The sequence below is a fragment of the Typopeltis vanoorti genome, chromosome 8 (genome assembly GCF_054136105.1).
Source record: "Typopeltis vanoorti isolate ZY-2024b chromosome 8, IOZ_Tvanoo_1.0, whole genome shotgun sequence".
Lineage (NCBI taxonomy): Eukaryota > Metazoa > Arthropoda > Arachnida > Uropygi > Thelyphonidae > Typopeltis > Typopeltis vanoorti.
The window spans coordinates 42095338-42118825 of NC_143556.1; the positions used below are offsets into that span (position 1 = coordinate 42095338).

Genomic DNA, 23488 nt, shown 5'->3' on the forward strand with positions numbered 1-23488 from the left:
GCAGTAGAGGATAGAAGTTGTAATACTTTTTCACTATGTTTATGGCATAAACTAGAAAGCTTTTCCAAAGTGTTTTTATCATAAACAGAACAAAAAAAAATATTGCAACCTCTACACTGTTGGATTTCATAATCTTCTTGGATATTTGCTGTCCTGGTTGACTGAGTGGTTAGCATACCCACTTTCCACCCATCCAGTTGTGGGTTCGAATCCTGCCTTGGGCATGGATGTTTATGATTGCCTTTAGGTGGAGATGAAGTTCATCAACCAATGTGAGACCACTGCCATGCTTATTGGCCTGAAGTAACTTGAAAAAGGGCTGTGTTTTTCTGGAACAGGATTTCAGGACTGTGTAAAAATAAGTTAAAAAATATACAAATTTGATTAAAAGAAAAGGACAAAAATCCTTAGTCCACCCATTATTATCAACTTTCTGATATATACCCTCAAGGGGTGTTCAGGATATGATAGTACTACATGAAAAATTTACATCATTACTAACTTCTTATCTATATTTTCCTCCAAATCAATCTGTTACCTGTCAAGACTCCAGTATTATCAGACCTTATTATCTAATCTAATTAGTATCTAATCTCAGGTGACCATACCACCTGAGATTAGCTCTGTTAATGCATTCCTGGATGCTGACAATGTCAAATTCTTTCCTAATATCCTTGTTTTTAATATGATAATGCCATTGATACCATCTGTTCATGCCCCTAATCTTTCTCAAGACTCATATCTGCAGTCTTTTGTCTTTGTTCAAGTGTTTTACTTCTAACCCAGCTCTCAGATCCATAAGTTCAAATTGGTTTGAACACTGTCTTGTATACAGCTAATTTCTCTCTTATTCCATATAAATTTATTCAGTTGACTTCCTACCATACTAGCTTTGTTAATTCTGTTGTCTATTTCCATATTTAATTTACCATTTTCACTAAAACTACCATCTTCCTACTTTTTGTGTTGCTCTCACCCTTTTGTGGGTGGGAGCAACATAAAATATGGCAGGTGATTTTGAAGGGCTTTCAAACTGGCATTCCATCAAAGTGAACCAAATAGCTTGAGCCTGATAGGCTGGTGCAAGCTTGTCCATACATAAAACGCCTTATTAGGTTTCCGAACTAAGTTGTAAATGTGTATTAAGGCTTAGGTGCTGGTTTAGCTAATTATGAGCTTAACTTGAGCTTAATTTAACTTAATTATAAACTCATAATTAAGTCTTAATGGAATGAAAATAGCAGAAAGAAATAATTAGAAGCAGGTTTAATAGTTCCAGTATTTCCCCTGGCTTCAATGATCTCTTCAATTTTGCCATCAATACTGGTTGTCAATATTCCCTCTAATTTTTGTTAGTCCAGTCTCATACACAATGTGTGGTAGCTTGCACTCACACATTGTGTATGTCATAAGCCACAAACTCTTAATTTGACAGCATCATTGCCATTGCAAGCACTAAATTAATTTGTGTAGCTACAAAAATTCATCAGTATTTGCATGCATGAGTTCAGGTGACTACTATCTAGATTGCAAACACTAAACAAATATGCCTCTGCAACTTGCTGATGTCAGTGTCAATTTGTCCACAAGCATAGGCAACTAATTAGTGCATTAAGTTAGAATGGTTTAGAGTAATATTGGAGTGGAGAGATTGAAAAATTACTAAATAAAATAAGTAACAAGTTTGATTTATCAAACAATTTGTTTTTTATGGTATGTTCAAAAATTGATTGTAAATTAGAAATTCTAAAAGCAAAAATTGTGTGCACAGCTTAAAGGAAGCATTGCTGATTACTTCACTTGGACGGAAATCATATATATAAAACAGATAGGGATACACTCATGGACTCTCCTCTAACCAATTTCTGTGTTGAGCATTTTGAAAAACATGTTTTTGATATTGCCATTCCAAACCTTCTATCTATGCAAGATAAATTGAATAGGATGTTCTCCATTTGGCCACACAGATTCTTTCTTCTTCCACCTTAACAGCCAGTACCTTTTTTTTTTTTTTTTTTTCACTATAGAAAAAGGAAGTAGCAATAGTCTCTTTTCACTAAATCTCACCTCTTCCCAATGGATCTCTTTCCTTTTCAGTTTATAGAAAACCTGTCTACACGAGCAAATACACAATATGGTATCATAAAAATCCTTGTTAACAGCCTCCAATCTGTTCCGACCAGGATTCCCTCACCTGGACACTGAACTTCCTTTTATTTACCTTCTTTGTCCAAAAGGCAAAAAATAAATATACTATATTTATATAGTATATTTACTATAGTAATGTTACTTTTCGTTATCTGAGGCATCTTAGAAAAAATAAGTGGAACTTTATTGAAATGTGATCAGTGCACTGTTTTCAAATGTTTTTAGCCCCTTCTCTTTCAGTTACAGGTGTGTACAAGGTTCCTTGTTCTTGCAACTTGTCATATTATGGACAAACTGATATCTGCCAACATCCACCTTGAGCACAAACTGTCACGACTATTGTTGGTCAGATCTAGCTAGCCATGCTTTGCACAGAATCAAATGGAGAAAAACTACTAGGCTTCACCACATCAAATACAAACTTCAAAGACTTTCTTTTTAAAATCAATTATAGATTTAAAACAACCAACCAAATCTAAATAAATATAGTTTTGTTAAACATCCAAGATTTGGGAAATATTCATTCTTAAACTCCACCCAATGGCCACGACTTGATGCTTCTAGTCAAATGCTTTATTGTTTGTGTATTGTTACAGTATTTTATCATAAATCCAGAAGATTTCTTTGTGACAAATGTGGCATACTGGGACTGTTAAACCTATGTTTAATTATTTCTTTGTAGCCTTTTCATTCCATTAAGCTTAATTATGAACTAATTTGCATCTTGAATGCAAACTTTAATTTACTTTAATGCATTTGTACTAGAGTAAAGCTGAGATACATATATGAAGCCCTTCAGATTTATAAGTATTATTTATCCAACCATTCATAGTTATCAGCCATTCAGAGTTTCATTAAAAACAGTGTAATTATTATAATCATATATCTCCCCTGTTTTTTTTTTAATACTAAGTTGATTCAGCAACATATACAATTTAGCGTACCTGCTCTCCCAGTAACTGGGAGAGCAGGTACTGGGAGATTTCCATCATACAATACTGGGAGATTCCCAGTATTGTATGATGGTTGCCGTGTTTTCATAGCAACCATCATGCAATACATTTAGGGTCATTTATGGTCAATACATTTATGAATATGGGAAGGGGGTTATGATCATCATCATGCAATACCATAATGTATTGCATGATGATGATCATAACCCCCTTCCCATATTCATCAGATTTCCTTTAACAAGACTAATTTCATCCTGTATAGAATGCCACCGCTAAATATTTAGAGTTAGTGATTTTATATTTTAAGTTCTTCATATGCAGTTATTAAAATACAGAAGTTAGAAGGTACAGTTAAAAGGGACAAAATGCATTCACTTTTTTAAAACATTTTGAAATGGAAGAGCTTGGTGGGTTGCTATCAAGCAAAATCATTTTAAATACTCAGAAACATTACAAAAACATATATAGATATGTGTGATGATTGTATAACACAAAAGTATTATATAAACGAGTGAGGAGCAGGTTCTTTGGATGGAGAGTGGTTGGTGAGTGGAATGCATTGCATGAGTGTGTTGCAAATGTAGACGCATTGAATGAATTTAAAGTTTGGTTAGATGAGCATTGTGTTCAATAGTGTATACCTCCCGTGATGAGTGACTCCATGGAGGTCAGATGTTAATAATGTTTACTACAAAATATAATTATGATAAACAATAGTGACAAGTTTTGAATTTATAATTTTATGAAGAATTTAAGGTTTACAGTAAAATCAAGTTACCAAAAATAGTTAACTTTGGAGAAGGCTGGTTGAATATAAATTAATTCTGTGTTTAATATACAAACAACAGGTACAAATTCAACAGATACAAATCCATTAAATGGAACATGTTCCATTTAATGAATTTATCAATGATGCTACATTTCTTTTAGTCCACATGCTTTTGAATACTTAAAATGTCATATGTGGATAAATTATATGCCTTCGTTATAATAATGAACCTCTTCATTAACAGAAATGCTATTAAAGCCTTTGATTAGAGATTTTTGGTAATTTGCTATAGAAATGTGTGCTATAGTGAACTTCACTATAGAAATTGTGTAGGATACTACTAGTTTAGTACTAATAACATTTAGTAGGATAGTAACGATGCCACAACTACTCATAATTAAGAATATACAATTCTTGGGAACAATAGATGATATTGGCGATGATAGTTTGGAAATAGCTTGTTACTGAATTGCTTGTAGCCTTTTTTCCTTGATTATTTATTCTTATGGCAAAAGGAACACAATACAGCTACAGGTCAATGTCCAGTCTAGAAAGCCAATCCAGGAGCTTATTCATCACCTCATGGATGTCCTGGAGGCCACCATCGTGAAATTGGCACAGTGGGCAGTCGTTCACGATATGAGTAATTGTCTGGGCCACAGGGGGAACAATCACAATATGGGTGGTCTAGCAGCCTCCGTTTATGTAGTAGGTAGCCACATCTGCCCTGGTTAGTTCTGATCCCGTTGATGGATGACCAAATCTTCCTAGGAAGAACAAAACCAGGCCGCAGAGCATAGGGATCCTCAACCAGGAAGCCATTTGTTGGATCAATGTTCTCTCTCCACATGTCAGGTGTTGATAGTAAGGCAGCTGAAGAGAGTTTGTCCATGGACCAGAAAGGCTTTCTTGATTTAGGCAAGGACTAGGTGGATTTATGACTCTGGTGCAGGGGGAGGAATGGGTTGCTCATCACTTTATTAAATTCTTTAATCGAGGATTGTCTTCTCCGTATGTTTGGTGGAGCAATGTTAGATAGGACAGGCAGCCGGGGGAGGGGGAGGTTCTTCTCAGTTTTCCACTAATTGTGCGCATGTAGTTTAGCTGGGTGTCTATATTGCTAGTGGGTGCCTTTTTCCCACAGTATTCTGCTGCAGAGAATGTGAGGGCTAGTGCAGATGACCTTAGGACTTCTGCACCACAATTCCAGATTGTTTCAGTGAGCTTTGAAATGATATTGTTTCTCATTCTAATTTTGTTGGGCAGGTTGGTGATTTGCCTTTTATAGGTTAGGCTTCTGTCCAGGCTCACTCCAAGATATTTCAGGTGAGGCTCATGTTCTACCATTTTGCCACAGAAAGAAAGGGTGAGGTGTCAATTTGCCTCTGCATTGTTCAGGTTGAATAATGTGGACACACTTTTTTCCCTTGATATGATTACACAAATGTCAAATTATGTTGCCTTTTGTTCTTGATAGCATGGTTGTATATTAGCAGACAGCACTAGAAGTCTGATATTTATATCATTCCTTTTTTTAGATTTATACTCCAATTCATAATTCCTGTAGTTATATGCATGCCATTTTTCAACCACCAGTTATATATATATATATTTTTAAGCCCAAACAGAATTAACAGTATGTTATCTCTGTTTGGTAAGAATATCTAAGTAAATATGTGTATTCACTTACACTAACCTTATTAGAGAAATGCAAATGGATGATTATCTTTGATCCGACTTTGTTTCAGACCCATTTACTCTCTGGACTGGTCCTGTTGACGGCTCAAATATTACCCTAGACCTTCAGTTACAGACAAAATCAAGCTTAACCAGAAAATTTAAAGCATATTTCAGAACAGGTGGTAAGTATATAATTTGTGGATAACTATTTGAATTGGCTAATTTTGCAATATTTAATTACCTATGTTACATTTCAGTCTTAGGGTTTCCATAAATATTCATTTCAGTTACAGAATTAACATTATGGTGTAATTTAAATATTATTAAATTTATCCTCTAATTTTAAGCTAATTCTAAAATGAACAGTTTTCATTTTCACTATTTTAAAGCACAGTGATTCTTCAATTATCTCCACCCTTCAAAAGACATTCAGTCTTTGAATCAATTAGTGTCAGCTAATTTGTAATATTATGCAGTTGTACCTTAGTCATCTGTGCCTTCAGTTATCCAACCAGCAAATTGCTTCTTGCTGTAGTTTGAATGGAGGAATTATTGTATCTGTATATACTGGATGGGAGCTCACTTAAAAGTCATAGCTAGATAATTTGGGTTGATATCTGCATTTTATACACAGTCTATATGGAATGCTTCTTCTTCCCTTCATGTATTAGGCCTAGTGGCCTGTTACAGAGCTATTCTTAACTCTTCTAAGCCATACCCGTACCGAGGATAAGGTGGTCGCACACACAGGCTACAGTCATAGGAGACACCAGGAAGCATAGGTGTTTATGGGGCTGATTTGCCTGCTTGCAGGATGAAAAACCCTACTGTCCACTTACAAGACTGGCTAACTTGGCTGTGAGAAATATCCTTAAGCTCCTCACATCGCGATGGGAATTGAACCTAGGACACTCCTTTCCCAGGCATATGGTTGAAAGTGCATAGCCACTTGGTTAACTGCATGGACTATATGGAATGCATTGAGCTGAAAATTTCAACCAATGTTCATTCCTTTTCATAGTGTGCCCTATAAGTAATCAACCATGTAATTATTGAGTGAGCAAGGATAATTTTGAACTTCATCATTTCCTAATATATACCATCAAGATGCGGGCTGGTAGTACTATATAAATTTACATTTATGTAATACTATCATGTATATTTATATAGTAGCTTTTTATCATTAGTTTTCAAGTTAATGTTTTTTGTTAGTATCATTTCCAGTATCATCAAATCTTACATTTTGATCATCTAAGGTACTACTAACTACATCAATCCACTTAGACCTTATCTTGCTGGAAGTTTTTCCACTTGGTTATACTATAAATTAAAGATACCAAGAAATTATATACTTGTTTAATCCTTTATCCAAGCATAAGCAAACAAAGTTTGCACCTGAAATATAATCAGGACTAGGACAACTCGTATATTGGAAGTAATGACTTCACATCATTTGCCTTAGTATAATGCAAAGCACATATCCTTTTGGGTATGTATAATGCTAAGCATTATGGGAAGGGTCACTACCCAGACACAAATGATGTGAAATCATTAGCTTCTATATTCAAGTTGCCCTAGTCCTGATTATATTTCAGGTGCAAACTTTGTTTGCTCACACTTTGATAAAGGATTAAACCAAGTATATAATTTCTTGGTATCTTTAATTTATAGTATAACCAAGTGGAAAAACTTCCGACAACTATCTCTAATCCAGAGTATTATAATAAGGCGTGACACCTTTTGTCAACTCATGAAAATATGACTTTTGCATTACTTCAACCTTAGTATCACCTCTGGATCTGGCTCTCACCGACTAGACCTCAATAAAGGTCAAAACCAGCCTGGGTAGTGAACCTTCCCATAATGTATAACATTATATGAGGGACATCCAGGAAGTAAGTTCCGTTTTTAAATATTTTCACTGCACCACTGCAATTAGCATGCATGCATGCTGAGTTCGTTGATTCGCTAGCAAGGCGTTGGTGCCATTTTCAGCCATTCTTGCAGTGCTTATGCTTCTTGGTGTGTATTTATAATGTCTAAGAAAATCGAATCTCCTGCTGCATGTGAAATTAGGTCAGTTATCCATTTCTTGAATGTGAGGAATGTTAAAGCAGCTGAAATTCATCGGCAAATTATTGAGGTTTATGAAGAACATGCAATGAATTTCCAATGGTATGAAGATGGGTATGACTTTTTAAAGAAGGCTGGGAACAATCCCCCCCCCCCCCCCCATATAGTCCTGACCTCGTGGCAAGCGACTTTCACATGTTCAAACATCTGAAATCTTTCCTTAGTGGCCGGTGGTTTCAGGACAACGAGGTCAAAGAAGCAGTCAATAAGTGGTTTGCATCACAGGCGGCAACTTTCTACAACAAAGGTCTACAACTCTTGGTGCCCCGTTATGATAAGTGCCTGAACAGTGGCAGAAATTATGTAGAAAAGTAGTGAAAGATGTCTACTTTAATTTCCAATAAAGTTTTTTTGTAACTATATTTTAGTTTCTCTGAGCCTGTCAGAACTTACTTTCTAGACGTCCCTCATACATACATACCCGTAATGATATGTGCTTTGCATTATGGTATACTAAGGCAAATGATGTGAAGTCATTAGCTTTTATATACAAGTTGCCCTAGTCCTGATTATATTTCAGGTGCAAACTTTGGATAAAGGATTAAACCAAGTATATAATTTCTTGGTATTTTAATTTATAGACCTTGTCTTCTTTTGTTTCCTCTTCTGTTCTGTTTCAGTAACTTCAAGTTGGCACTGCTCACACTTTCCTTTCTAACATCTCCATTTTTATTGATTCTGCTATTGATGCCATTGGTCCACTCTCGTAATATTTCCCTGTGCTCTGTATCTGTAATTTTTAATTTATCTTAACTAAAAATTGTGCATAAATAGCTGAAACACTATTTCTATATTTCTATTGTCATCACTGCCTTAAGGTGTAAACCTGATTCTGAACAAGTCCTGTTTAGTATTAACCTGCTTATTCTTTCCTGAGTTTCTCTAACAAATTTGTTATAGTCTGTTTCTGTGTAATTGTCACTTTGTTTTTTATTTTTATTTAATTATGAGAACAGAGGCTATCCAAGTAATCAGAAATTCAACCTTTTGACCAGGTCTTATAAATAATGCAGCACACCAACTGAAAATCATCATTTTGTAACTTTTACCTTCATAATTTAGCATTTGTAGTCGGTCTATTTAAACTGCACTTTCAAATTTCCCAACTGATTGATATCTCTACCTCAGGTATTGATTTGTATATTCCTGATTTCATTTCTCTAATATTTTTTAACTGTTCTGCCACTGCTTATCTCATTTGCTTATCTCATGCCCCATTAGAAGACTTTGGATAGAAATCAATATATACTCGCACAAGATAAGGAAAAATGGAAAATTGCTATTTTAGGTACACTTAACCCCTCTACACATAATTTTAACTGGATGTTGCCCAATATCCTTCCAATAGATCTGAAAATCCAAAACACTTTCAAGTGTAAATTGTGACTTCTGCTCCTAACAAGAAGCACAAAAACATCTTTTTTTTTTTTTATGAATGTATATTGGCAACCTAAATCAGGGTTGATATCAGCCACAATTACAGCATCTCCATGCTGAGGAAGGAGCAAGTGCTGTGTTTACAAGGTATGCCTTGTAAATTCTGTGCAACAAAGGAACGGAGCCTCCATGAATAGATAAGTAGAATTTATGTCACTTATTTTTAGTGTGTAAATCCATGGAGTTAGTATTGTGTTAACTTAAAAGAGAGACTCAGAGACATTTCTTAGAAAGAACTTTAAGAAAGAAAGTTATTGTGCAAAACAATATGGGAAGAATAAGTGTATTACGAGTTTAATTATAAAAAAAATCTCTGAGATAAGTTATGAGGATTTTATTTAAAGAATAACTGATAATTGAGATTTTAAGAATTGTAAGATTACGGTGAGAGATTGATGCTATGTGTATAGTGATTGAGATTTATGAGAATTTAGAGTGTTTTCTGTAAAAATATTGGAGTTGTCAGAATTGGTACAGCTTTTAACTAAGTCAGAGTTTGAATATATCTGAAAGTATGCTTAAAGAAAATTTAACCAAGGAGTAAATGTTAACTAAGACTCAAAAGAGGAAAATCATATTTGAGACTATAGTGTGAGAGTGAGACTTTGTATATGATAGTAAGATAAAAATAGAAAACCTTTGTGCTTTTTCTGTGGAAAACGTTAGAGCCATCAGAAGTGATGTATTGTATAATCATATTTAGATGAATCTCTTAAAATTTGTGTAATTAGTAACTTGTATAATTGTTAATTAAAACTTATTTTGTTTAAGCTGCTGTTTTTTTTTCTTTATGGAATTCGATGCACCACTTGTAAAAATTAAGTACGAATCTGGGCGGGAAGAAAATTAGTAGAAAGTAGTATAGGGTCACAATTGAGTATTTCGGGTTGTTTTTGTGTACTCCTTACCAATCCCTTGATTAACTTTTATTAATCTACAAGTTCTAGGTGGTGCAGTCTGTAAAAATTATAAATATTCTTAGAATTGTTAGACAGATTGGTAACAAAGTGCTCTCACATAGGCAAGGTCTTAGGAAAATAGTTAGTGTACCTGATAACAAAATTTAAAGAAGAAAAATAAAATATTGGGATCACAACACTGTAACCCATGCCTTTTTTTTTTGGTCCGCCAATAAACAGGTAGGGTGGACTTGTCGAGCCCTTTCATCGCACGAGGATTTGCGGATTGGTCAATAAACATTGGTTTCGTCATGTAATCACCTGATGCATTACTACAAAACAGTAGAGTAATTCTGTCATTGGAAACTTTGAATCCAGGAGCTGATTCTTTCATTTTTTGAAAAATAGGTGTGTTTTGGCATTTTTTTCCAATATAACCCAGATTCATCCACATTGAACACCTGGTCTGCACTGTAACCACCTTCTTTAATGATTTTTAAAAGTTCTGCTGGGTATTTCTGGGCAGCTTCAACGTCTACTGATGCTGATTCTCCCTGGATTAAGATTATACAAAGAAAACCGCTTTTTAAAGTTTTCGAACCAACCTATACTGGCTCAAAATCCACGCTGAGAGATTTCTTCTAAAGAATCTTGATTGAGTTCTTTTAAATGTTTATAAACTTTGAAAACTTTTTGCTTAATAAGGTGTCCATCCAAAGGAATTTTATTTTGAGTGCAATCTTCTATCCAAATCATTAGAGATTTCTCCATTTTTTTTCTCTTAGAATATTGCAAACACGAGCAAAGCACTTTGCACTTATCATTGACCCAGCAGTAAACACTTTCTCGGATTTTATATTCATTTTGTTTGATTGTTCGAATTGTTGATTCATTTAAATTCAGAGTCCTTGCAACAACTCTTGGTGTTTCTCCAATTTTTAACCGATCCAAGATTTTAATTTTTTCTTTGAGAGACATGAATTTCCTCTTCAATGTTGTTTTTTTCCCTTTCATTGCAGTTTTAGTAGCCATTACAATAAAAATAAACTTTTACATAAAAAAAAAAGCATTACATATGTATGTAACTTACCAGAAAAATAAACTGCTGAGCTTGAGAATAACACACTTATGATTTTAAATTATTTAAATGCACTTTCCTGGCAGAAATGATTTACAGGTGATATCCTTTTATACGCTTATAAATTAAGTTTTTTTTTAATTGTTACAATAAGTACAAGCTGAATTTTGTTTTACACAAGACAGCAGCTATAAACACGTGCATATGATTGGTGCGGTATTAACAAAAGATCGCGACCCAAAGACAAAAGCAACCGACAAGTGTTGAGTTGAAATGCTAATTCTCTTCAATCGAATTCCATAACATCTGAAACTGTCATAACAACATTCACAACAGGGTGTCATTTATCGTTCCAATGGAACTTCCCATTACTGACTGGCTCAACTCTCACAAAAGTTTCAATCCTTGGTTGAAACATTTGTGTGAGTTTGTATGGCTTCTTGGCAGGCGAACTTACATTCATTATATGACATGTTTCAATTCTTGGTAGTATTTTATTTTAAGTTAGCCTTTGTGATCTGTCATAATGACATTGAGAATTTCAAATGCAATAAAACAAACACTTATTTCATAATTGAAAAATTGGACAATAGTTTTTAGTTACTGTGTTTTGGTGCAACATATGGTTTTGCTTAAGTCTATACAGCATAGTTTCTGTGAGGAGGGGACATGTGATTTATTAATTAGTGCTGTTTTTATTCCATCAATCTCTAATTGCACTATTTGTTGAGAATGACACAGACTGCAAAAGCCTCTGTACAGTACCTTATTCAGTGATACAATAAAACTAAATTCAATACTTATAACTACTTGCGCGATATGGGCAGACACAAATTTAACAAAGATATAATTTGATTTTTAAATCCCGTGGTGAAAAATATGAAAAAATAAAATAAAGGGTTACTAGAAATTGTAGACCGCATTATACGAGGGTTACCTGTACCTACAAATGTAGACCTGAACCTCTAAGATTTCCATCAAGAAATATCACTGTTGAACTAGCACTTTCTGAGAAAAAGACTGCACCTTCCAAAATACCTCACTTAAAGCATGACACTGTCCAAAACAAAAAAAAGTTTCCCCTTTATGCAAGAGTAACAAACAGTATATCTGTCCTGTAGTACTGAATACCCTTACATCTCCAAGATCACATATCTTATGGTAAGCAGGTCCCAACTTGGGAAGGCTATTCATACCGTGCCTTGTCTCAATAGTATTCTTTCCTGACCCTTTGGATGCCTCAGAGACTATATACTCTTGGACATAAACTCATGTACATCCAGATTACTGCAAATACAGAAAGCAAGTACATCTAAAGGTGAATTTGGCAAAATTCACCTTTAGATGTACAAATGTGGGTCTCGTGGGAATGGCATCGTTTTTTAGGAAACTTTTTTTTTTTTCATTGCACAAAACATGCAATGTATAATACAAGATCTCATAATGTTTAGTTTGTTTTCCATGATTCCCAAAAATAGAACCACTTCTCGTTCCTCCTCTTATTATTGTCTGTTCCTTTATTATCATCATTATTAACATTCTTTATACTCCAAAGGCGGATGATGATAGACATGAACCTCCCATTCTATCATTATTATTATTGTCTGAGACCTCCAGGAAGTCAAGGACTTATTGAGGAGGCTATAAATTACCCAAACCAGCTGTCATACTTTCCCATAAATTCAATCGCAATAGTTGTACTCACTACTCCTAAAGGCAAATTATTCCACTCACTCACTGCTCTGTGAGAGAAAAACCTAGCTCTTATCCCTTTCTTGATTGCAAACAAACTTAACTTCCATGGATGATCCTGTGTTCTCTCCCCACCTTCTATATAATGAAATTTCCCATGACAACAGTATGAACATGTATAAACATCCATTCAAAAGTTTATAGACCTATATCATATCACCCTTTTCTCCCATTAATCATTGTCTACAACCCACATGCTCGTAATCTGTCCTCATAAATCTGAATAATCTGAATTCCATAATCTGAATATAATCATTGTAACTCTTCTTTGCACCCTTTCCACAGCTTCTTATCCCCTTAGAACCCAGGAGATCAAATCTGCACACAGTAAATCCAAGTGTGGTCTTATCAAGGCCTTATAAAGAGGCAAAATGACCCTTATCCTTACATGTCTAGGTTTGATTCAACATCTCAATTATTCTCTTAGTTGTATTTGCAACTTTTGCTATGTGACCTTTGAACTTCAAATTCCTATCCAGCATTTCACCAAGATTCCTAGACTCATCAGTTTCTCATAGCATAACCCAGCTAATATAATATACTGCTGGAAATCTCATCACACCAAAATGCATAACTTTACAGTTACTAGCATTAAACTGACATCCATTTTCATTTGCACAAATTTTCAGCCTGTTCAGATCATTTTGTAATTGCTGGATATCAGCAGCATCCCTGATTGCCCTGCATATCTTTTCAGTATTGGAAAACAATTGCACATCTTCTGTTAGTCTCTTCCTAATGTCATTAATGTATAGATTGAACAACAATGGCCCAAGGACTAAACCCAGATTCACACTCACTGCATACAACTTCCTGATGTCTGTCAACCATCCACCAATCCAGTTCAAGAGTTTGTATTCTAATCCCATATTCTCCAGTTTATTCAACAGCTTTTCATGTAGTATCCTATCAAATGCCTTAGTGAAATCCAACATTATCATAGTGTATCCATTCATTTTATCTAACTCGGCTGTGACATTGTTATGAAATATGACCTTCTTTAGTAAACCCATGCTGCTCTTTGCGGAGTATAGCTTGTTTGTCTACCCAACTTCACTATCACAAAAATCTTCACTACCACACCAGAGTTTGATAGGTCAGTAGTTAGCACATCAGTTTTTGTACCCCTTCTACAATGGAACTATCATTCCTGAGCTGAGACTCAAGTAATACAAAAAGGCCTAACCAATTCTGCTGAACATTCATTTAACAAACTTGCTGATGTTCCATAAAACAATTGCAAATCTTCTGTCAGTCCTTTATTAATGTCATTAATATATAGATTGAACAACAATGGCCCAAGGACTAAACCGAGATTCACACTCACTGTATACAACTTCACTGTTGACAAATTCTTATCCAGGTTGTGCAACAACTCTTCAACCTCATTTTCATACACCTCTAAGTCTTCATCCAATATAGCAGTAGCACTGTGCACCATGTTACATACAACCAGTTGATATATCTTAGCAAAGTGAGCACTAATTAATTGAACAATCTCATTAGCTTCTGACACTAGACTGCTATATGCATTGAATAGTTATTCTTCCATATTTATTCTTATCTATCCATTCCAAACTGTTTTTCTTCCCCATTAACATTATAATCAGTCTCGTCATTCATCAGTCAGCATCATAAGTCTCTGTAGCGCAGTCAGTATACATGAAGCCCTTTTGTCAGCAAGATCTGGGTTCAATCTCGTCCATGACGTGAATTATTGTTTGCTAAAACTAAAGGTGAGTTGGTCTCATATGGAGGTAGAGAGTTTTCCACCCAGAAACCTGGGTTTTTCGTCCCTCAGTACAGACAAACGAGCCCATGAACACACACATGGAACTACATAAAATACATGCATAATGGATCTACATAATAAAATACATACTTATTCCCTCACTAGGAGGATGCAATGTCCTAAGGGACGGTTGAGTAATGGAGGGGGGGGAAACCCCATATGAATAAATAAATTGAGCATCATAAGGTTTTTGTGATGCTTGTTGATTTTAAGAACAGAAATTGGTTCACCTGAACAAGATCTGTGCATGGAAATCTGGTCATAGTCTGATTAACACCATATGTACGGGACTGTCACTTCCTCATTATGTTGAGCAAACAACAATACACTTCTCTCTTTTCTAGCCAAAGTGAATATCTTTACACTTATCAGCATTGAATTATATCTCCATTCATGGATTTAAAAAAAAAGTTCTCTGCTCATTTGTGACAACTGATAATTTTTCATTGACAAGTAAAAAAATCTCCAGAGGGAGTTTAATTTTCAGTTTGATTTACATAATGCTAAGTCTATGATGTTTTTTTTTACCTTATTTTGACTATTGGGTATACTAAATCATCACTACAAATGCCTGTTTTGTCAATTAGTATCATTTGTGTTCTTGCAATGGAATATGAATAATAAAAGGCTAGGATATTTGCACATCGTTTTATCTTTAAAAAGCTCAAGCATACTGTGAAGCAGTCAATGGGCTAATCATGACATAGTAACTTAAAATTTTTACTTGATGGTGGAATATGCAGAATTTGAACCATAATAGTGGATATGAAAACTTGTATGGTTGATTTTGTTTCTCTAAATTATATAATTTCTTTATATTCATTCTGAAATCTTAAATGTGTTGTGTTTTCCCTTGCTGCTGCTTCATGAGAAACAGAACTCAGAACATTTCTTTATATTTCTTCAGTTAAAAAATCAAAATGAAAAAATGACCATAATCAATAAAAATAAAATATATTTTTATTAATTATGGTCATTTTTTCATTTTGATTTTTTTCAATCTATACAAATGTCCCTCAGTGGCACACTTTTTTTTCTATAAAAAACAAATTTCTGCTTATCATTGAGCCCTCTTTGCCTACTTCTAATCAAAAAGAAGGGGCAACCATGGACTTACCACTGAATCCCACATCTTTACAAACTACTTTATGGAAACTTTCAAACCGAAACCTTTTGCAACTGCAAATTTAAAACAAAGTTTGGCTTAGGTTTGTTGATGGCATTCATAATTTGGCCACAGAGCCACCAAACCACCTTTAACCATTTAAACAAACACAAGCACATACAATTCATGATAGAAACAAAAAAAAACAATTCCTTGCTGTTCATGGTTACGCTCGTAACTCATTTAGATCTCAAACCTGCACATATATACATGGGTTTGTACATCTAGGCTCTTACCACAACACAAAAGCTAGGAATAATAAATACTCTCAAAAAGATATTGATTAAATTTGCATAAATGATAATTATCTCAACTACAATGGATTAGAACCACCTTGATTAAAACTGATATAATAAAAAGAAAATTGACAGCATGCTGTACCAAGAGATAACACACTGAAACAAAACCATTTCAGCAGAGCTATATCTATCTGTTTTATTAAATGTCTGTGAAAAGAAATAATTATAATTTAAAGAAATACAACATAAGATCTGATAATGTTGGAGTCTTGACAAGTAACAGACTGATTTGGAGGAAAATTGTAAATAGGAAGTTAGTAATGATGTAATTTTTTTTCGTGTAGTACTATCATATCCTGTATACCCCTTGAGGGTGCATGGCAGGAATTTGATGATGATGAGAAATACATTGGAATTCCATACATTGGAAAAACTGGATGCACAGTTGATATCAGAAAAAAGAACATAAAAAACCATATTTGCCTAGTAGGAGGTGTTCACAGCACTATAGTGAAGAATGTATTGGATGAAATTAAACCAAATTTGGTTTAAGTTCACTGGAACATGTGGTTTTGATTTATAGAAGATAAAAAATAGTACAAAATTTTGCCACCAGGGGACACTTGGCACTATAAACATGTGCACATTACCTCAGGCAATTGGAAGTTGGTTTGAAAGTGATAGTGGTGGGAAAGTGCTATGAAAGCCAGTATTAAAAGTGCAGGGTCAGGTTGCAAGGCTCCAAGATTGATTAGCAAATTACCGACCAATCAGCATGCAAGGAGTTGTCAAATTAGTGGAGAAGTTGTTCAGTAGCAAAATACAGGAATGGATAGACAGAAATAGGATATTGTATGGGGGGCAACATGGTTTTGTGAAGGGTAAGTATATAATAACTGACTCAGTATATAATAACTGATAACTAGTTATTAATAGTGATAACTGAGATGGATAAGGGTTTACAGTGATACTGCTGGGCTTTGCGAAAGACTTTGACAGGATATCAGGAAACCCCCTCCCCCACTATTTAATTCATACATTAACGATATAGGAAAGGATCTGAGAGGAACTGTTCAGTTGTTTTTGCCTCAATTCTGCCCCCTCAATATACTACTTTTTGATATCTGTCCAGCAGCCACCTGCTTTTTCACTTAACCAGTTTTATATCCATCCTCATTTGCTCTGATATGCATAACAGGGTTTCATGTTGTATTTTGTCAAATGCTTTTGCAAAATCATTGTTTAGCCATTTCCTTTATCCAACTCAGCTGTTACTCTATTATAAAAAGCTAGTAAATTACTAAGACATGACTGACCCTTCACAATGTCATGTTGACCCTCATACAGTATCATATTTTTATCTACCCATTCTTGAATTCTATTTTTTTATCAAATTTTTCTAGTACTTCTAACACCACGCCTGATTTGTCTATAATTTGCTACTGCAGTCTTAGAACCTCCCCTATGCAAGGGAATTATTTTGCACTCTTTCAACTCCCTTGGAACTCTACCTGTGCTGAGACTTAAAGAATCTAGTTAAAAGCATTGTCAGTTCCCTTGCACATTCGTGCAAAACCCCATCTAATCTCACAGCTGTATTTTCATAGAGATTCTACAATATCCTAAGAACCTATTCATCCATCTCTGTTCCCACGTTAGTGTCTGACACACATATTAAAGCAATAATTTCACCAGGATGATATACATTTGCAAAGTGGTCACCAAGTAACTCAGTTATTTTATTTGCTTCTGTCTCCTCATGACCATCACTCGTTAAGGTTATCTTCCACAGTCATTCTTCCTCTTTCTTACCACATAACGAAAGAACTCTTTGGGATTTCCTTTGGCCTGCTCAGCTAGATTTTTCTCATATGCTGATTTTGCCTTCCATGCTATGCTGGCCACCTTTCTTGCCTGAGCCATGTACTGTTCATGAGTTTTCTGGCCGCCTTTCTCTTTATATACCTGCTACAGCATTTTCTTCTTCTGCAGGCTGTGCTTAATGATATTGCTCATCCATCTAACTCCTACCTAATTAACCCTTCTTATCATAGGTATACAATTTAATATTGCTTCCTTTAGATGTCCCTTTACTATATCCCATACACTACTAATATCCTTATCCTGCAGTGTTTTATGCCATAGTACAGATTTAAGCTTCTTCCTAAGCATGTCATAATCACTTGCCTTGTAGTTCCAGAAATACTCCTTGATAGAATACTTAAAAAAAAAAAACTTAGAAACTGGGAGGAAGCCCTGTCATCAAACAGTTGAGTAAACTCTTCAATAAATGCCTAAAACAGAGAAAAATTGGAACAATTCACTTCTAATATTACTTTTTAAAAAGGGCAATAAGGAAGAAATTAAAAACTACAGACCTATATGCCTACTCCCCACCATATATAAACTAAAAAACACTCGTATTAACCACAGTGAAAATTATTTAATTGTAAATATTTCATCCTAAGTATCTTAGGACATCATCAGTACAGTAGATTTTTGTACTGATGCAAATAATAATAGGAATAACATACAGTTAGGGCGCATGATTACAATAGAATCTCATTAAACATGCGTAACGTGTTACAGAAGTAAAAAAAAAAAATAAATAAATAAAATAAAATTAAAAAAAAATATTTAACACAATTTTATATGACAATTTCCCATACTTAAGGAATAGTAAGAACGTCATTGCGGTTTAAGTTTGGTCTGTGTAGTAGGGCTTCAGAACTTTCTTTGTATAAACGTTCATGTTTATATAAAGATCTATGTAAAAGTTTAGACTTTTCCCAATGGATTCTATGGTTTGGATTTTCGATTCCGTGTTGAGAGAGGCCAGATTTCTGCAGTTTAAAAAGACGAATGTGGTCTTGATGTTCCGAGATGCGTTTCTGAACAGACCTACCTGTCTGTCCAAAGTAAAACAATTTGCATGAGCATTGAATCTCATAAATGCCAGGCAACATCAAAGGTGAGAGTTTGTCCTTAGGAGAAGGTAACAAGTTGTGAATTTGGTTGATAGGTTTGTAAGTAGTGGCAAAATTGTATTTCTTCATAATTTTAGAAAGACGTTTGGAGATGCCTTTGACGGCATCTCCAAACAAAATGAAGTCCATAGGATTCCCAAGGTATGGGAATCCTATGGACTTCTTCCTGTCTGGTTTGTTGTGTGAGAAGTGACTGATGATTTTTTGAGTTGTTTTAGGATTAAATCCATTTAGGATGGCTGTATTTTTGATTACTTCTAATTCCTGGTTTAAAGATTCTTCAGAGGAGCAGAATTTGTGTGCTCTGGAAACTAGTGATTTAAAACTAGTGATAGAAAAAGAATCTCCACAGGGTATCTCCTTTTTGGATTTACACATCCAAAGAAAAGAAGACTGTTCCATTGCCACATCTGTCTTTCACAAGCCTACGTTCTCAGGTTGCTACATTTACAATTCTTCCGCTCATCATCCATCTCAGAAATCTGGCATTATAAAATCACTAGTTTCCAGAGCACACAAATTCTGCTCCTCTGAAGAATCTTTAAACCAGGAATTAGAAGTAATCAAAAATACAGCCATCCTAAATGGATATAATCCTAAAACAACTCAAAAAATCATCAGTCACTTCTCACACATCAAACCAGACAGAAGTTCATAGGATTTCCATACCTTATGTCAAAGGCATCGCCGAACATCTTTCTAAAATTATGAAGAATTATTTTGCCACTACTTACAAACCTATCAACCAAATTTACAACTTGTTACCTTCTCCTAAGGACAAACTCTCACCTTTGATGTTGTCTGGCATTTATGAGATTCCATGTTCATGCAAATTGTCCTACTTTGGACAGACAGGTAGGTCTGTTCAGAAACCACATCTCGAAACATCAAGACCACATTCGTCTTTTTAAACCACAGAAATCTAGCCTCTCTCAACACAAAATTGAAAATCAAAACCATAAAATCCATTGGGGAAAAGTCTAAACTTTTACATAGATCTTTATATATAAACATGAACGTTTATACAAAGAAAGTTCTGAAGCTCTACTACACAGACCAAACTTAAACCACAACGAAGTTCTTACTATTCCTAAAGTATGGGAAATTGTCATACATAATTGTGTTAAATAATTATTTTATTTATTTTTCAATTTTAATTTTTTTTTGAAACTTCTGTAACACGTTACGCACGTTTAATGAGATTCTATTGTAATCATGTGCCCTAACTGTATGTTATTCTTATTATTGTTTTAAACTACTGTACTGATCATGTCCTGAGATACTTAGGATGAAATATTTACAATTAAATAATTTTCACTGTGGTTAATACATGTTTCTTTTAATTATGATCACACCAGTTATTTAAAACAAAAAAAAAAAAAACATAGTTTTCACAAAAATTATAAATAATAGAATAAAAACTAAACTAGAGGCAATGCAATCCTGTGAACAAGCTGGGTTTAGGAAGAATTGCAATACTTTGGACCATATTCACACATTAAGACAGCTCATTGAAAACTCAATTGAATACAATAAACCCTTATCTTTGGCCTATATAGACTATGAAAAAGCATTTGATTCAGTTAAAACATCTGCAACACTAAAAGCACTTGAAACCCAGGGAACTGAGAAACCATATAATGAAACACTAAAACGTATTTACAATAATGCAACTTCTGTAATTAAATTATATAAAAAAAGTGAAAAGTTCCCAATACAAAAAGGCATCTGGCAAGGTGACAGCATATCTCCCAAATTATTTACACCTGCACTAGAGGAAGTCTTTAGAAGCCTTGATTGGGAAACAAAAGGAATAAACATAAATGGAGAGAGGCTGCATCATATGAAATTTGCAGACTATATTGACCTGATAGCAGATAATCTTGAAGATCTGAAAGAAAGGCTAAATCAGCTAAATGAAGCCTCCAGAGAAATTGGATTAAAAATAGAGAAAAAACAAAAATAATGATGAATAAATACATAAACCATAGAACTATTAAAGTTGAAAACCATGAAATAGAACAAGTTACTTCATATGTACAATTGTTATCCTTTGAGGAGTGCCAAAGAAAAGAGATTGAATGAAGAATTCGCCTTGGATGGATGGCTTATGGGAAAATGAGACATATTCAAAAGGGACATCCCTATGAGTCTAAAAGGGAAAGCTTTCGACCAGTGCATAATTCCTGTCCTAACATATGGAGGAGGAGGGGTGCTTAAGGGTCAAAGCTGTATAACTGAGAGGAGACCTCCACATAGCCTTTAAAGGAATGCGGAGAACCGACCAGGGCTTCTGACCTAATGTCCAATCCTCACCTTCTCGTGGTGCACCCTGTTCGGTATCTACTTGGATACTGAACGAACGAGGATGGGCTGGCAATTTGGGATTTAGCTGACCAAATTGTATTCTTATTGGCTTAAACCAATATACAAAATTATGGTACAACATGACAAAATTTCATGCCAGCTGGGGCTTCACCCGGTTAAACAAGGTCCCCGTTGTTTTCACCAGGCAACCAGGGTGAACAGCAAAAAGTCAGCTACTGGACCAAAGCTGAAAGCATACTCCAACTCAACATCACCAGAGTTAAAGATCGGTACTATCAATATAAGAAGCCTGAATTGCAAAGAAATGGAGCCAGCTGAAGAATTAGATAAGTACCAGATCGACATAATAAGGGTGACTGAAACAAAAAACACAAAAACTGGTGAGATCTTTCTGAGCAATAAATACAAAATGTTTTATTCAGGAAATGACAATCAAGGGAAAGAAGGAGTAGACATAGTATTCAACACAAAATATGAGGCTAATCTTCTTGAATGGCAGGCAGTCTCAAGTAGAGTGATGTGGGTAAATATCAGAATGGGGAATTGGACAATGAGATTTATTTGTGCCTATGGTCCCACAGAAAGTTCTACTAAGGTAGAATTGGAGAAATTTTTTGATGCTTTAGAAAAAGCAACTGACAAAATGAAAAAGTTGGTATTTGTTGGGGATCGAAATAGCGGAGTAGGAAATGATTATCAGACATACAAAAATATTTTGGGAAAATTTGGAGAAAAGAGCAAAGCTAATAATAATGGCAAATACCTGTTGGATTTCTGCTCAGCACATGGAGTGGTTATTACTAACACCATATTCCAACATAAAAATGTGCACAAATTCACAAGGAGAGAAGAGGCAAGGAATAAGAAAAATCTCATTGACTGTGTTATTGTTGTTAGTGATGTTTTCTCCCTGGTGCAGGACACCAGAGTGTACAGAGGATTTGAAATTGGAAGTGATCACTATTTAGTCTTGAGCAAGATAAAATTGAATTCCATATTGAAAAGAATAACTTGTAAGAAAATTTTAAAGCAAATGAAAGTTTAGCAGCTTTCAGATGTGAACTGTAGACTAAAATACACAAAGATTATTGAAGAAAAAATGAAAGAGTTTGAGAACAGGAATCAAACCTTGGAGATTCAGTGGCAAACTCTGAAGAAAACATTGATTGATTCTGCCAGAGAGGCATGTGGTGAGGTTGTCTGCAAGGATAAAAAAAATCAGAACTCCATGGTGGACACAGGAAGTTAAAGAGGCAGTGAAGGAAAAGAAGAAAGCATATCAAAAGTTCCTGTCAAATAAGTCAGCTTGCGTTCTTAGAGAATACAGAGACATGCATGAATGCTAAATACTGTGTAAAACTAGCTAAACAAAAGTCATAGGTGGACTTTGGCAAGAATATAGAAAATAAATATCAAGAAGGTGGCAAAATATTCTGGAGGTTGTTGAAGAAGCTTAGGAATGGAGGAAAGAGTACTGTAAAAGGAGTTAGAGATGATAAAGGTGACATGAAAACGGGAGAAAAAGATATCCTTGAAGTATGGAGTAATTACTTTAAAAAACTGCTAAATTTATGAAACAAGCAGTGACGACAGCACAGTGGTAAAAAAACACTGACCAGGCATGCAGGCAGGAATACATATCCATACTTGAAGTAGACAAAGGCATCAAAGGCTTGAAATGAAGAAAGGCAGCTGGAGTAGATGATATTCAACCAGAAATGCTGAAGTATGGTGGTATAAGAGCTTTACAGTGGCTGCACTGCATAGTTCAGAAAGCCTGGACAGTGGGACGAATTCCCGATGATTGGAGTAGAGCTCTCATAGTACCCATATATAAAAAGGGAAATAAAACTAAATGTGAGAATTACAGAGGTATTTCCCTACTGAGTGTTCCTGCCAAGATCTATGCAAGTATACTTGAGAAACGGTTGAGAGAATTGTGGAAGAAAAGCTTGGTGAAGAACAAGCTGGATTCAGGCCAAACAGGCTGTCAGGATCAGATCTTTACTTTACGACAAATAGTCGAGAAAGCATGGGAATATAACAAAGATCTGTATTTAAGTTTTGTCTATTTGGAAAAGGCATATGATAAGGTGCCAAGAAAGAAGCTATTCAATATGCTGCAATT

The 23488-nt window shown here is 34.8% G+C and overlaps 1 protein-coding gene across 2 annotated transcripts in view; it reads left to right on the plus strand.

The window, feature by feature from the left end:
* Window positions 1–23488, plus strand: part of LOC150103949 (cubilin-like) — a 283125-nt gene that overhangs the window by 80285 nt on the left and 179352 nt on the right. For both annotated transcript variants that reach the window (XM_090397190.1, XM_090397189.1), the window contains exon 5: window positions 5619–5732. In XM_090397190.1, coding sequence (XP_090253316.1) covers window positions 5619–5732 — 114 coding nt within the window. The remainder of the gene's footprint in view (window positions 1–5618; window positions 5733–23488) is intronic.